The following is a 13,962-nucleotide window of genomic DNA, read 5'->3' as shown; positions in this document are numbered from 1 at the left end:
TCAAAAAAGATAATTTAACATATATTATATAAAAACATTTATTTTACCTCACATTATACGTCTAACATGTGCTTTAGCATGTCCTGAGTGTGTGGTTTGACTGAACTGGGCCAGCTATTAGTGACTAGGTACCTGAGACAGCCTCAGTGAAGAAATGACCCGCAGCCTTTCCTCAATTAGGAATTCGATTAAACACCCAACACGCAGTGAGTCAAGGTGACAGCAGGCTAGCTTTTTTTTTTTTTTTTTTTTGGTGAGGAAGACTGGCCCTGAACTATCATCTGTTGCCAATCTTCCTCTTTTTCGCTTGAGGAGGATTGTCGCTGAGCTAAAATCTGTGCTAGTCTTCCTCTATTTTTCATATGTGGGATGCCACCACGGCACGGCTTGATGAGTGGTGTGTACTCCACGCCCAGGACCTGAACCTGCAAACCCTGGTCACCAAAGCGGAGTGTGCAAACTTAACCACTATGCCACCAGACTGGCCCTAACAGTCCGCTGGTTTTAATGCCCAGACTGGTTCAGAACAAGCTGGAAGGAGCCATGTGAACTGAGCAGTTTGACCACCTGAGACTCCCACTGATCAAAGGTCACCTCTACAGAAACCAGCCTCACCCACTAGTTTATCCTCTCTGGAAATAATAATTTAGGATTTCCTAGAACTGAACTGTTTTTCTCCGCATACCAGACCAAACATCATACTATATGCTACATGAGCTGTTACGTGGCCAAATAAGACTGCCCAGGTCTGAACACAGGAAGCCCTCTCACAAGGGACCCACTGACCCCAGGCCCTGCCCTGGGTCTCTGTGGCACCCGCTTGCCTATCACAAAAGGCTGATTACCAAAAGAGTAGGGAGACACTTCTTTGGAAAGGCGTGTCTGCCCTCACCCTGCTGGTGGCCCACAGTACTGCCCATGGTCACGCAACAAAGGCTAATGCTCTGGCCAGGACTTGGATCAGGCCCCAGGGTGAAATGGACAGCACCCAGATGCCAAGAAGGAGGATGGCTGCGCCTGTCCACAAGCAAGGCTGCAGGTGTGGATGTATCCGTGTGTCCACAAGCACCTCCTTGGTGCCCGCTCCACACACAAAGCCCGAGCGAGGCAGACTGACCGCCAGGTCATGGAGCTGACCTCAAAACATAAGAAAACCCACTTGTCTGCCTACCTACAAACGTATAGGGCAGCTCCGTTCTGGCAGCTTCTCGAGCCTTCTGACCATCGCTTGTCAACCTTTTCCCAGGAGCGTGCCGCCGCTCCTTCTCTGGTGTCCCACTTCCTTCCTCACTCTCTCCGTCAGATTCCAGGTCTGAGTGGCCATCTGGGTCGTCGCTCTCCTCTGGGTCCTCCTCACCCGAGTCTTCGCCCTCTTCCTCTTCGCTCTCACCGTCACTGGCTTCCCTGCTCTGCTCTTCCTCGACGTTCATCTTTCCATCCTAAGAGCAGAACATGGAGACCACAGGCATCACTACCCAGGGAGATGACGGTGGGAACACCCTGTGAGCCCTCAGATGCTGGACACGCAGGGCTTTACCTGACTCGTTTGCAGGAACAGAAACGCGCCGTGCTGCTTTAGGCCCTGGCCAGAGGCCTGCTGCTCCACCCCCTCTAATGCAGTCCTGAGCCACAGGGGCTAAAGGCCTGAGACCCACATCTCCCAAATCGCTGCCACTAGACTTGGTGCAAGGGGTCACTTCTGCCAGGGGGTGACAGGGGTCCAGGATGTGCCAGACGCAGCAGTGGCTGCGGGCCAAGCAGCTGCAGGTCTGCAGCACCCCACCACTGGCTTTGGGGCTGGGAAGAGCTGGGTCAGCAGAGGGTCCTGGCATCCGGGCCACACCTGGAGGTGGTGGGACCTCAAGACCTGTGGGTGACCCCTGACTGTGCTCCCCCAGATAACCAAGTGCTCTTGTGAGAATCCAGTTTCCAGCCTCGGATCCTTTCTGCCTGATACACCTGGTCCCTCCTGCTTTCCTGCCCTGAACCCTGACTGACACAGTCTAAAAGGGAGACGGGTAGAGATCTTATGGAGTCTGTGAATTAAAAACTGCACTGGGGGGCCGGCCCGTGGCCGAGTGGTTAAGTTCGTGCGCTCCGCTGCAGTGGCCCAGGGTTTTGCCAGTTCGAGTCCTGGGTGCGGACATGGCGCCGCTCATCTGGCCACGCTGAGGCGGCGTCCAACATGCCACAACTAAAAGGACCCACAACTAAAGATACACAACTATTCACCGGGGGGCTTTGGGAGAGAAAGGAAAAATAAAATCTTTAAAAAAAAAAAACAAACCCAAAAAACAAAAAACAAAAATGCACCAGGAGCTGACCCGCTGGCACAGCAGTTAAGTTGGCACTTCTCGGCGGCCTGGGGTTTGCCGGTTTGGATCCCGGGTGCGGACATGGCCCGGCTTGGCAAAAGCCATGCTGTGGCAGGCATCCCACGTATAAAGGAGAGGAAGACGAACATGGATGTTAGCTCAGGGCCAATCTTCCTCAAGTAAAAAGAGGAGGATTGGCAGTAGTTAGCTCACGGCTAATCTTCCTCAAAACAAACAAACAAACAAAAAACTGCACCAGTCTTAGAAACTTAATTATTTTACTCAGAATTATTCAGAACTCAAACCTTGAGCTAGCCCCCTCAGTATCAACGTGAGTTCACGCAGACAATCATACACCTATAAACCCCAGTAGCTCACGTCAGTAACCGAGTGAACGGTGAAAGGAGTCTAGTCCGCCTAGAGCTGCTGTTCGCGTTCCTTCTCCCGGGGGAGGGAGAAGGCCATGGTCAGGGTGGGCTCTGTGAAGCCTCCATATCTGACACACCACAAACACCCAAGGAAAGAACTGCAAAGAAAGCGTTTTTGAAGATTTACATTTTCCATCTGTGATAAACCTACAAAATAAAATATCAGAAACTGTGTTCTTGTAAACTAAAAAAAGAAAAAAAAGAAAATGAAGGCAAACATCTTACTTTGTACGAAAGCAAACGCCTGTCATCTTCACCCAGGATGAAGCCGTCACTTAAGTCATCCGCTGACATGTGACTTGGTCTCCTAGAGTTTTCATCATCCTTTCCAAGCATTCTTCGGAGTCTTTCAGCCTGAGCAGGAGAGAGAAAAGCCATAGGCTGTGCTCACTGAGTACGTGCAAAGGAGAAGCACCGTCCTGCTCTCGGGCGGCCCACGGCTCTCAGCCCTGCGGGCGCCCACGCCTGCTTCCTGCTTTCTGTCTTCAGTCAAACGTGCAAACGTGACAGGCGTCGTTCGGAAGACTTTCCGACTTAAGAAAGATAAAAACAAAGATGGTGGAAGAAATATTTTCTAGTCACAAGGAAGGCAGACCTGTTACTCTGAGGCCTTTCAGGCCACACTGTGCCGGCCAATCCTAATTTTCACTACCCGCTCCAGAGCGAGAAGAGAGAGGAGGACACGTTGTACTGAGGTCTGCACATGATCAAACAAGTGAAAACACGCACCTGGCCCAGGAAGAGGCTGCGATGCGGTCACACGGCAGAGCCAGACCCAGGACGGCATGTCTCTGCTTCATTTTTGTTTTAACATAATAAAATTTAAAAACCTTTTTTAATGCACAGAAGAAAGCTGAGAAGGCAGTGCACTATAGTGTTTGCAGTTGTTCTGAGGTAAAAGCATTAGAAGACATGTCCATTTTTTACTTGGCATATTTAAGTATTATCTGCAATTTTTTTTGCTTTTGTAATCAGAAAAAAGATGTTTATAGCAAAACAATGAATTCTAAATAGCCTGAAAACCTTCCATTTATAAAACAGTGCATCTTCAGCACATCTTACAAAGCTAAGAATGGGCCTTGACCGGGGGGCCCGCGGTTTCCCGGAGCCCCACCCCCTGCGTCGCCGCTGGGGTCCCCGTACCTCCAGGCTTCTAAGCCGCTCCTGCTCCTCCTTTGCCAACTCCTCCTCCGTTTTCATCCTGTTAGAGGGCTGGGCCTTCATTTCAAAGCCAAGCTCACGCACCATCATGTCATATGCATCAGGCTGAGGCAGAAAGAAGGAAGTTTTTCATTTTTAGGTTTTTTTTCTTTAAAGCAAAGATCTGCACAGCTAGCTGTCTGCACATTCCAGTATGGGTGGGCGCCATTACGGAAGAAGCTCAACCACATCCTAAGTCTTTTTCTCTTGAGAGAAAGCTGTTTTCATCAGTCTTGAGGACACTTTTAGGTCATACAGGACTTTTCACTCCTAGAAAATTCTTTTCAAAATAGATCTGCTTTTCCAAAACTAAATGTTGCTCATCTAGGCGTTAAGCCCACAAAATGAGAGATTAGGTTAACGTAAGAGCAACGGCAGAGCTGACTCACAGACGTCCAGATGGCCACAGGACAAGGGAATCTGGTGAAATCCTAACTATTTCCTAGCTACTCAAACAAACACAGCTTTTCCCACAACTTAGACTAAAAAGAATGCTTAGACTAAAAGACCGTTTAGAGGGAAAAATAAGTAAACATATATATCAATACCCAAGTGTCTAAGGGAAAATTCAAACACCATCTGAAGGTCTCCCCCACCACGTATTCCTTATACCAAGAAAACCACTTTCTCCAGTCTAATTATTCTGGAGTAGATACTGAAGCAACTTTCAGCCTGCTTCCACGCCGACGCAACACGTCAGATAACGCGATAAAAGCTCGACAGGGAACTTAGGTCCTCGCGGAAACACAGCAGAGGCTGTTGATGCCTGGGCCGCCTCTTCTCCAGAGAAAGGTCGAGTCCACAGGCCTAAGTTCAGAGCTTGTTTCCATCTCCTGATTCCCACCTTTGGTTTCTCCTTTTTATCTCTGTTCTCTGACTTGGGCGTTTTGTGTGCCAAGAGAGTCTGAATTTCTTTCCAGTCTTGGTCCAGCTTCTCTGTGAGCTCAAGGGCATCTTCTCGCTGAGCCTGTCTCTCTCTCTGGGGAAAAAGAACAGACACAGCACACACCGTTACTGCTGCACTCCAACTGAGCAGCCCAGCGTCCACGTCCAGGCCACACGCAACGAGTGCTTAACGTGCCAACAGAAAAGAGACGAGAAATTAGTGTCTTAAATGCAAAGCTACAAAATTTCATCAGACAACTAATTTCCTGCTATATACTATTCATCTAGATGCTCTGAGCAGTTCGCTGTTAGTAAGAAAATAGTGATGCTTTGTGAATCTGGACACTCGTCAAAATACTAAAACTAAGCAATGAAAAAAACAAAATACCAGAACCAGACATCAGAAATATATCCTAGATGAAATTTAAAGTATTCCTATTCAAAATGAATGCTTTTACTAAACTCATAGCAAATATTAAATTCAGCCTAAAAATGTACAGGAGAAAAAAGCTCAAAAATGTTTTGGTGACTCTCTCTTATGATGGAGCTTCTCCACCTCAAGACCAGTAACTAACGCACCTTCTCTTGTTTTGACTTTGCAATGAGCTCCTCAATGAGTGCTTTGAGTGATTTGGGTTTCTCCCCCTCCTCGCCTTCCTGTTGAGAGGTCTTCTTATGAAGGAGCCCGCCACCACCTCCAAAATGGGCTGCAGTCAACTCGGCTGGAGACAGGGCAGAAAACACCTTTGTGAAGCCCTGGCGCCAGCTCAGGAAGCATTCTTTGTGATACTCACCAACATTTCTCCAAGTGCAGTCCTGAGAATTGATTCCTTATTCAAGAAAAAATTCTCATCCATAGCAGCTGGCATAAGGTATGGTGGCAGTGAAGAAATACCGACATGAGCTACTCCAAGAAAACCCAGAGACATAAAAATACCAACTGGCCATGATCCAAGGGACTGGAAACACCAAGAACCTATTTCTCAATTGCATTCAAATCTCACGAAAGATGAGCACACACAGCAGAACAAGCTGGAATCTGAGTCTCGGGCAGGAGGGTCCAGGCTCAGGGCCACTTCAGACCCTCCCCATGGCTCACACCTCCTCAGGCAGGGGCTCGGGATCAGCCAGTCCTGACCGCAGGAGCCTGAGTCAGCATCAAGAGTCACTGACCTTAGCCTGCCTGAGTCACCAGAGCAAAAGAGAGAAAGCAAATGTTGTGGAAACCATTAAAGTTGGAATGGAAAGAAACCTTAAAAAATCCAGTTTCTCAAATGAGAAAATGGAGGCTTAGACATTAAGGGATTTACCCACAATCTCACACTAGTAAAAGAGATGGAACGTTTTAGGTTGTTTCCCCAGCCCTGCCGCTGGCATTCTTTTAAGAAACAACTAACTCTCTGGCCCCCACTTCACTGCCCCCGCTACTTCTTGGCCCCCATTCCAGTAAAACCTCCCACGGAGCTGCCCCTGTCCTCAGTGGCCCCTCTCCTCGACTCTTCTCTGCACTCCACTTGGGCTTTCCCCTGCCACTCCTCTGAAAGGGACTCTTGCCTAATTTAAAGGCCAGTTCTCACTCCTCCTATCAGCAGCAGCACCTGACACGTTTCATCTCTTCCCTGGAAAGGCTTTCGCCGCTTGTCCAGTCGGCACACATCAGACGGCAGTGGCAGCTGCTGAGTCTCAGTCTCCTCTGCTCCTCGGGCTCCGAAGGCTGCAGCCCCTGGGACTCCAGGCCTCCCCCGCCCTTCTGACGGGCGCCCTTGGTGGTCTAACAGGCGTTCCAAACTCTCCCGAAACCTGTTTATGCCAGTCTTGCCCATCCCAACGAATGGCAACCTCATCTTTCCAGCTCACCCTTGAGTCCGCTCCTTCTCCCACACCTACGTCTAATTCACCCAACACAAGTCTGGGCATCCCCTTGGCTCTGCCAGACCAGATTCTGTAGCTCCACACTCAAATCCCTCCAGGAGCTCCTGTTCCAGAGGAAAAGCCACAATCTTTCCTGTGGCCTAGGAGGCCCTGGTCCACCTGCTTGTTACCACCGCCCACTCCAGCCTCAGTCTCCCCACTCATCCTGGGCACGCTCCCACCTCAGGCCCTTTGAACTGTTCCTTCTCTGAGGACACGCTGGCCCACATGGCCCTCGCCCCGAGACCACTACCTTCTCAGGGAGGCTGATCAAGACCATCTGACAGCAACTCCCACCTGCCGCCTGCTTTATTTTTATTGCAGAGCACTTCTGCTTTCGATGAGTCTGCATAATTTAGTGCCATGTTCTGTTTATTGTCTGGATCTCGCCAGGAAAACGTGAGCTGCAGGAGGGTTTTATTCACTGCTATTTCCCTACAACAAAGAGCAGTGCCTGGCACATAAACCAGTATTTGTGGAAAATGAATGACTCCTCTGCTTCCTGGAAAATTTAGCATATCAGGAAACACTACTCATTTAGTATTCAAGTAATTGAAGATTATTTACAATATTTTCTGAAAACAGAAATTTACAATACACTAACAAATAAGGTGGTATTACATAAAAGATTCAGAAAAGAATTCTCAGAAAAAATAAAAAATAAAATCTTCTGTCAGTGTGCTTATATTAGCATTTAATCAGAAAGCTTTTTAGAGACCTACAACTAAAAATACACAACTACGAACTACCTGCTGGGGAGATCTGGGGAGAAAACAGCAGAAAAAAAAAAGAAGATTGGCAACAGTCGTTAGCTCAGGTGCCAATCTTTAGAAAAAAAAAAGAAAGCTTTTTAGATACTTACGTGGTTTGAAATCCAAACATAGTTTATTTCACAGTTCGCTAAACGTTTGTTTTCATAGCGTGAAACAGGGTAACACTGCAGGTCCCGTTTAGAGTCAAACCCACCCGGAGGAGAAGCCCGACTCCGGCCGGCATGCAGCCTAAGCTCCCAACCTCTGCCCTCAGCCTCCGCCTCTGCACTGGACAAGGGGCAGCACCTGTCCGGCAGGGGTGACTTGTAGGATGTTCTAATCCAGGAGAACATACTGTGCTACATAGTTGGACAAAACAGAATTTGTTTCCTAATGATTCATTTCAAAAATTACAGTAAATATCTAAACAAAAACATCCTGTTATGTGTAGCATTTCTTGAGAGGCTGATGATCAGTGACACTTTTACCCAAGGACATTTTTCCAGGTCTCCAAGAAGGGCAGGAAGGAAGTGTAACGTGAGCAGACTGTCCCCTCGCTCCCAGCCCTCACCTGACAGCGTTCCTGGCTCATCAGCGTCACTGTCACTGTCGACAATGTCATTATGCTTTTCGATGTCTGCCAAGGACTGGCCATAATGAGTTAATTCTTCATCTTCATTTAGGTTGTAGATGCTTTTTTTTTCGTGTTGTCGCTGACAGAAGAGAAAAAAAAAATCAGTTTCCTAAAATTCCCACATTCATTTAAATAGCAAAACCAAATATTTTTCCACTATTTGCGCAGTGTGACAATGTAGCCTAAGCAGCTTTAAGACTACTCTGGGCCATCTGAGGAAGGACTCAGATATAAACAGAACCCACAGAAGGTAAATAAATCAATGGGCCAGTCTAAGCTACTGGTAAATCAGGCAGCTTTACCCAGAGGAATGTTCCATACCTGCTCGCTCTCCACTCAACTGTGCTGGAGGCAGCAGTTTAGCCAAGAACTCCAGCACCTGTTACCGCCGTGTACTCTGGTGAAGATATTTATCCTCCCAACGGGTATTTGCGGAAGGCTGCTTCCCCTCTGGCCAAGCCAGACAACGTCAGGATTTAAGACCCACCCACTGCACCCAATGGGCAAGCGCCCACCAAAGTATAAATGAGCAGAGGGAACCTGCCTTCTCCTTGCGCTTGGCTTCTGTGTAAACGGAGAGCTGAAGACCCTCCTCCATTTGGCTTCCATACCTGTTGTTCCAGAGCAAACCTCTTCATCATCTTTTCCTCTGGGCTGATGTTGCTATTGTATTCTCCAAAGCGCTTATCTGTAAACACATTGGACTTATCCCTTTCTTTGTATTCCTTTAGTAAGGTCTGGGTACGCTGAAAAACAGATCATAAAGCCATTTCACAGTGGTCCTGGCAACTCTGGTGAGCTCTGATGCTGGGAGATCTTAGTTCCCAGAGGGAAATGCCTCCACAAGGGGACACAACCGTGGTTCTAACAAATTGGAAGATGACACTGCCACTGGTCATTTTGTATGCCTTAGGCCACGGAAACCAAGAGGCCGAAAAAAGGGGCTAATCTACTGGCTGGAAAGATTGATCTCAGTTACTGAGGGGAAACTGGGTTGCTGCCATACAACGGGGGCAAAGGGGGCAAATTTGGAACCCAGGGGACTCTCCAGGGTGGCCTTAGTACTTGCAAGCTGAACACTGAAGGTTAAAGGAAAACGAAAGCAACAGACAAGAAAGCAGAACGAGTGAGCACTTAGAGGGCTCTCCATCAGGTAAAGAAGCCAGAGGAGCTGACGGCCTGGCTGAGAGGAAGGGAAACATGGAACAAGGGGTCGAAAAGGAAGCCATCTCTGTCAACTATGACGTTATGACCCATTACAGACACAAAGACTGTAGTAGCCCTGCCTATTTTCTCTTCGCTGGTTGTATACATGAGTTCGTTTGTCTACACAGTCAATCCTTGTTATTCGCAGATTCCCGACTTGCAAACGGGCCTACTTGCTAAAATTCATTTGTAATTCCAAACCAATACTCACAGCACTTTCCTGGTGCAGACAAGTGCATGAGGCTTGGGAGGTGTAGTCAGGAGTGTGGACAGTGAATCCCGCCAGCTCCACCACTGCCCAGCCAGGCTGACCTCGGGAGGCACCTAACCCCTTCGTCCTCCCATGGCCTCACCTGTAGAAGGGAGATAAAGGCAGTACCCACCTCGGGCTGTTGCTAAGGGGATCACAAGAGTTAACAGAAGATGGCTCAGGGCAGCGCCAGGCACAGGGTTCCTGCCTGGAAGCGTGAAGCACTCGAGTCTGGGTTTGGGTCTTAGCTCCAGCACTTTCGACCTGAAGAAAGTTATAAACTGCTCCTTGTCTCAGTCTCCTCAGGCATAAAATGGGGATAGTAACAGTACTCCCTCATAAGGCTGACTGTGGGGATTAAATGTAAACTACTACTTCTTTTTTTTCCCAAGATTTTATTTTTTCTTTTTCTCCCCAGAGCCCCCTGGTACATAGCTGTGTATTTTCAGTTGTGGGTCCTTCTAGTTGTGGCATGAGGGATGCTGCCTCAGCATGGCTTGATGAGCGGTGCCACGTCCGCGCCCAGGATTCGAACCGGCGAAACCCTGGGCCTGTGAAGTGGAGCACGCGAACTTAACCACTGGGCCACGGGGCTGGCCCCCAAATGTAAACTTCTTAAAGACATGCCTGTCCCGTCCTAAGGGATCAACAGACATATTAACTACTGTCATTTTACAAAGCATGTTAGAAACGAGAAAGCTGAAGCACAGCTATAAAGCGATGGTGCTGGGCCTGGCACCTGGCAGTCTCAACACAAAGCCTGCTCTCTCCCTCTACATCCAAGTGCTGCCCCAAAGTGCCACCACTGACTAGAGGCGAGAAGACACATAGGACAGCCTGTTCACTTCCAAGGGACCATCACAGACAAAACGTCTCGAGCCTCCCAGGCCAGCCCTGTTTGCCCCTGCACACACCTCATGCTTCAACTCCACCGGACGCCCTGCGTCCCCTCCAGACAGCTCTGAGCTCTTCAACCCCATGTCTTGTCACGCTCTCTACTTCCTGGCACAACGTGCCTCCGTCCCCACCTGTAAACATACTGCTCGCCCTTCTGAGCTTGAGTGTGACTCCCTCTATGAAGAATTTTCTGACTTTCCTATTACACCTTCTCCCAACTGTGGGCCCCCAGAGCACTCAGGCTCTACTTCTGACTCCTTCAAACACCTCAGTTTCTACTACGGGCCAAGCACTGGGGATGCGGAGGAAGCAGCAAGGTCCCCACAGCCCATTCACCCCAGGCCTTCAGCACAGAGCAGGGCGGGGGACCTGTCAGGTACCAGAGGCATGAGCAACCTGTCCTATTTGGGCTGTGGGGCTTGGGACAGTATCAGAAGAGGCGACTTGAGCTGGCTTTGAGAGATAAGATAGGCCTTGGACAAAGTGAGTTGCAAGAGACAAAGCAAGGACAATATACTGGGGCCAGATTGTCAAAGAGCTGGAGAATGACAAGCTGAGAAGTTTAAGAATAACAACTAGGGAGCCGGCCTGGTGGCACAGGGTTAAGTGCGCATGTTCCGCTTTGGCGGCCCGGGGTTTGCCAGTTCACACATGGCACCACTTGTCAAGCCATGCTGTGGTAGGCGTCCCACATATAAAGTAGAGGAAGATGGGCACGAATGCTAGCTCAGGGCCAGTCTTCCTCAGCAAAGAGGAGGAGTGGCAGCAGATGTTAGCTCAGGGCTAATCTTCCTCAAAAAAAAAAAAAAAAAGAATTACAGCTAGTATTTAGAGAACACTTACTATGTGCTAAATGTTTTATTTTATTTAATTCTTACACCCACCACGAGAGACAGGATGTCTATTATTATCCCCACTTTAGAAATGAGAAGACTGAGGCTTACGTGGTGAACATAACCACGTCTATTCCAGAGCCCACACTATCTGAGCCCCAGTGCCTGCCTCGGGGTGTGTAACGAGGGACTCACTCATCAAAGTCAGTCGTCAGTCTGTCTTGTCTACTACACGTACTGCCAGCTCCTTGCAGTAAGGAGGACATCTGATTCAACTCAAAGATCAGCCCAATTGCACACTGTGTGACAGAACATAGATTATGAGCCCTAAAAGGCAGGGGTCACATCTTAATTTACCTTTATCTCCCCAGGAGCTAGAACAGAGCTTAAATGTAAGTGCTCACGGGAGCATAAAACTTCACGGACACTCAAACCGAGCGCAAGCACCAGCCCTTCCCATTTGTGTGACCTTAGGAAGTTTACTTGTCCTTTCTGTGCCTTAAATTTTTCACCAACCTACTAATGTATCTTCCTCAGGGTAACAACAAGTATTGCTCAACAAACCAGTGAATATGTCTCAGAAGCTGCGTATAGAATGCCATTTGTTGAACTGAATTTGAAAGGTATAGAATACTCTGGGACCATAAGCACAGGAAAGATGGAAGCTATGAGACTTTCCACAAAAGGGAGCATTTCAGTTACCCTGCAAGGGACAAGGTTCTGTGCTTCAAAGGAGGGATACACTCATTCTTTCAAACATCTCGAGCATCCTATCTAATCCTCCATCCCTTGAAGGAAAAGATCGACGGTCCCTAAACCAGCAGGACTCAAAGTCTCAATGAAGAAAAGTCATAACAGGTACGTCCGGGTACCGTGGCACCTGAGGGAGCTGGAAAAGGAGTCACAAGGAAACACACGTGTGTGCTGGGTCCTGAAAGTGGGACAGGAGTTTTCCTGGGGAAGGTCATTCCGGCTCACGCAAAAACAGAACCAGGAAGATACTAACAACAGTGTAACTGATGCACGATATATATGATACACATCATCTTAATTGTGCCAGGCACTGTCCTAAGGACTTCAAATGAACACATTTAATTCTCCCAACAGCCCTAGGACATAGGTACTATCATGATCTCCGTTTCACAGACAAAGAAACTGAGGCACAGAGAACTACGCAGCTTGCCCAAGGCCTCGCGGCCAGCCAGTGTGTGGTCCAAACCCGGCAGTCCGGCTTCCGAGTCTGCTATACCGCCGGAACAGGTTCAAAAAGCACAGGCGTGCGGTGCCAAGGTCCCGGAGGACGGCCGCCCCACGGGCGGGGGCGGGGCCGCGCCAGCGCTCGCAGCCCTCTCGGGCGCCCGCCGCCAGCTTAGGCGCTGTGCCTGAAGACCCCTGGCCGGGTGAAGGGGATAGCCCCGCCCCGCTTACCTTCTGGATGGCCCGCGCGCGCGACACCCCAGGCAGCCCCACGTCGTGGCGCGTCTTCCGGCCCAGGACCTGGAACTTCTGCCTGTTGATCTTCACTTCGAACGGGTTGGGGTTGGGCCTCGCCCGGCCGCCTCGCGCTCCCACCGGGATCCCGGGGGCCTTCCTGCGCGCCCCGGCCGACCTGGCCTTGCCCATGGCGCACACTCGCCGCAGCCCAAGGCGCCCGATTCCCCCACGGCCTCGCAGACGCGGAGGAAGGAAGCCTGCAGCCCAAGAAGCCGGCCCGAGAGTGGCTGTCCTCAGGAAACACGTGCGGGTACCAGGGCCCGCCTCCTTCCTCGTCTCGCGATAACTGAGCCAGCGCTAAGTAGACGCGACGGTAAAATACCAGCACGGTACGGCTGATTCTATTCCTCTACAGACCAGGCGACTACAACTCCCAGCAGGCCGCGCGCAGGGAGGAAGCGGCGGGTCGGGCGAGCGCGGCCTGTTGGGAGCTGTAGTGCCCTGCGCGGTGCCGCACCCGCCTGAGGGCGCCCCGGCGACGGGCACGCGGGCTCCCTCCTCCTGGGAGCCGTTGGCGGGCAGCCGGGGCTGGGCGATAGGCGGCGGCGGCTGCGGCAGCGGTAGCAGCCGTCGCCGCCAGCCCCGCCCGTGAGCCCTTCCGTGGGGTGGGGTTCGGCGGACACTCGGGCGGCCGGGAGCCGGGCGCTGAGGAGCGAGTTGCGCGCGCCAGGCGCGGGCGACGGGGCCGCGAGCCCAGGCCCCGGCGCGGCGGCAGTGACCGCGGAGACCTGCGGCGGCCGGGCTACCGGCACCCCTCGCCCCGCCCACCCCCTCGCTGGAGCCCCCGGGCGGCGAGGGCGCGCTCTCCCCCGGCCAGCCCCGGCGCCAGCAGCGTCCGCGGCGGCGGCGGCGGCGGCGGGCCCGGAAGCGGCGGCGCAGTTGGTGGCCGTGGCGGTGGCCGTGGCGGTGGCGGCGGCGGCCCCGGCAGAAGGGGCGGCGGCGACAGCGGGGCGGCTCCTCCGGGTCCTGCGTGAGGCCGGACGGGCGGGTGGCGTCGGGCGAGCGATGCGCGGAGGCGGCTGCTTCCAGTCCGCAGACTCCTCGTGTCCGCCGAACCGGGTCGCGGCGGCGGCGGCGGCGGCGGCGGCGGCGGCGGCGGCGGTCCATGGACCTTGAGAACCTCTTGGCCAACTCGCTGCTCCTGAAAGCACGCCAAG

At 51.3% G+C, this 13,962-nt stretch overlaps 2 protein-coding genes across 8 annotated transcripts in view; one reads left to right on the top strand and one right to left on the bottom strand.

Annotated features, from left to right (window-relative positions):
* The window catches only part of NOP14 (NOP14 nucleolar protein), a 27,620-nt gene extending 14,145 nt beyond the window's left edge, over positions 1–13,475 (bottom strand). Inside the window, exons 1-9 of one of the 2 annotated variants that reach the window (XM_008532388.2) lie at positions 12,740–13,060; positions 9,543–9,684; positions 8,737–8,871; positions 8,063–8,204; positions 5,408–5,550; positions 4,788–4,922; positions 3,887–4,009; positions 2,969–3,097; positions 1,172–1,439 (exon numbers count right to left, since the gene is read on the bottom strand). In XM_008532388.2, coding sequence (XP_008530610.2) covers positions 1,172–1,439; positions 2,969–3,097; positions 3,887–4,009; positions 4,788–4,922; positions 5,408–5,550; positions 8,063–8,204; positions 8,737–8,766 — 970 coding nt within the window. In that variant the 5' untranslated portion in view covers positions 8,767–8,871; positions 9,543–9,684; positions 12,740–13,060. Of the gene's footprint in view, positions 1–1,171; positions 1,440–2,968; positions 3,098–3,886; positions 4,010–4,787; positions 4,923–5,407; positions 5,551–8,062; positions 8,205–8,736; positions 8,872–9,542; positions 9,685–12,739 lie in introns of both variants that reach the window. The other variant, XM_008532386.2, reaches the window with a different exon arrangement.
* Positions 13,316–13,962, top strand: part of GRK4 (G protein-coupled receptor kinase 4) — a 134,024-nt gene continuing 133,377 nt past the window's right edge. For 4 of the 6 annotated variants that reach the window (XM_070615200.1, XM_070615199.1, XM_070615197.1 and 1 more), the window contains exon 1: positions 13,316–13,962. In XM_070615200.1, coding sequence (XP_070471301.1) covers positions 13,911–13,962 — 52 coding nt within the window. In that variant the 5' untranslated portion in view covers positions 13,316–13,910. The other 2 variants (XM_070615196.1, XM_070615198.1) reach the window with 2 other exon arrangements.

The sequence above is a fragment of the Equus przewalskii genome, chromosome 3, assembly GCF_037783145.1.
Source record: "Equus przewalskii isolate Varuska chromosome 3, EquPr2, whole genome shotgun sequence".
Lineage (NCBI taxonomy): Eukaryota > Metazoa > Chordata > Mammalia > Perissodactyla > Equidae > Equus > Equus przewalskii.
This window is presented reverse-complemented; position numbering and strand designations above follow the sequence as displayed.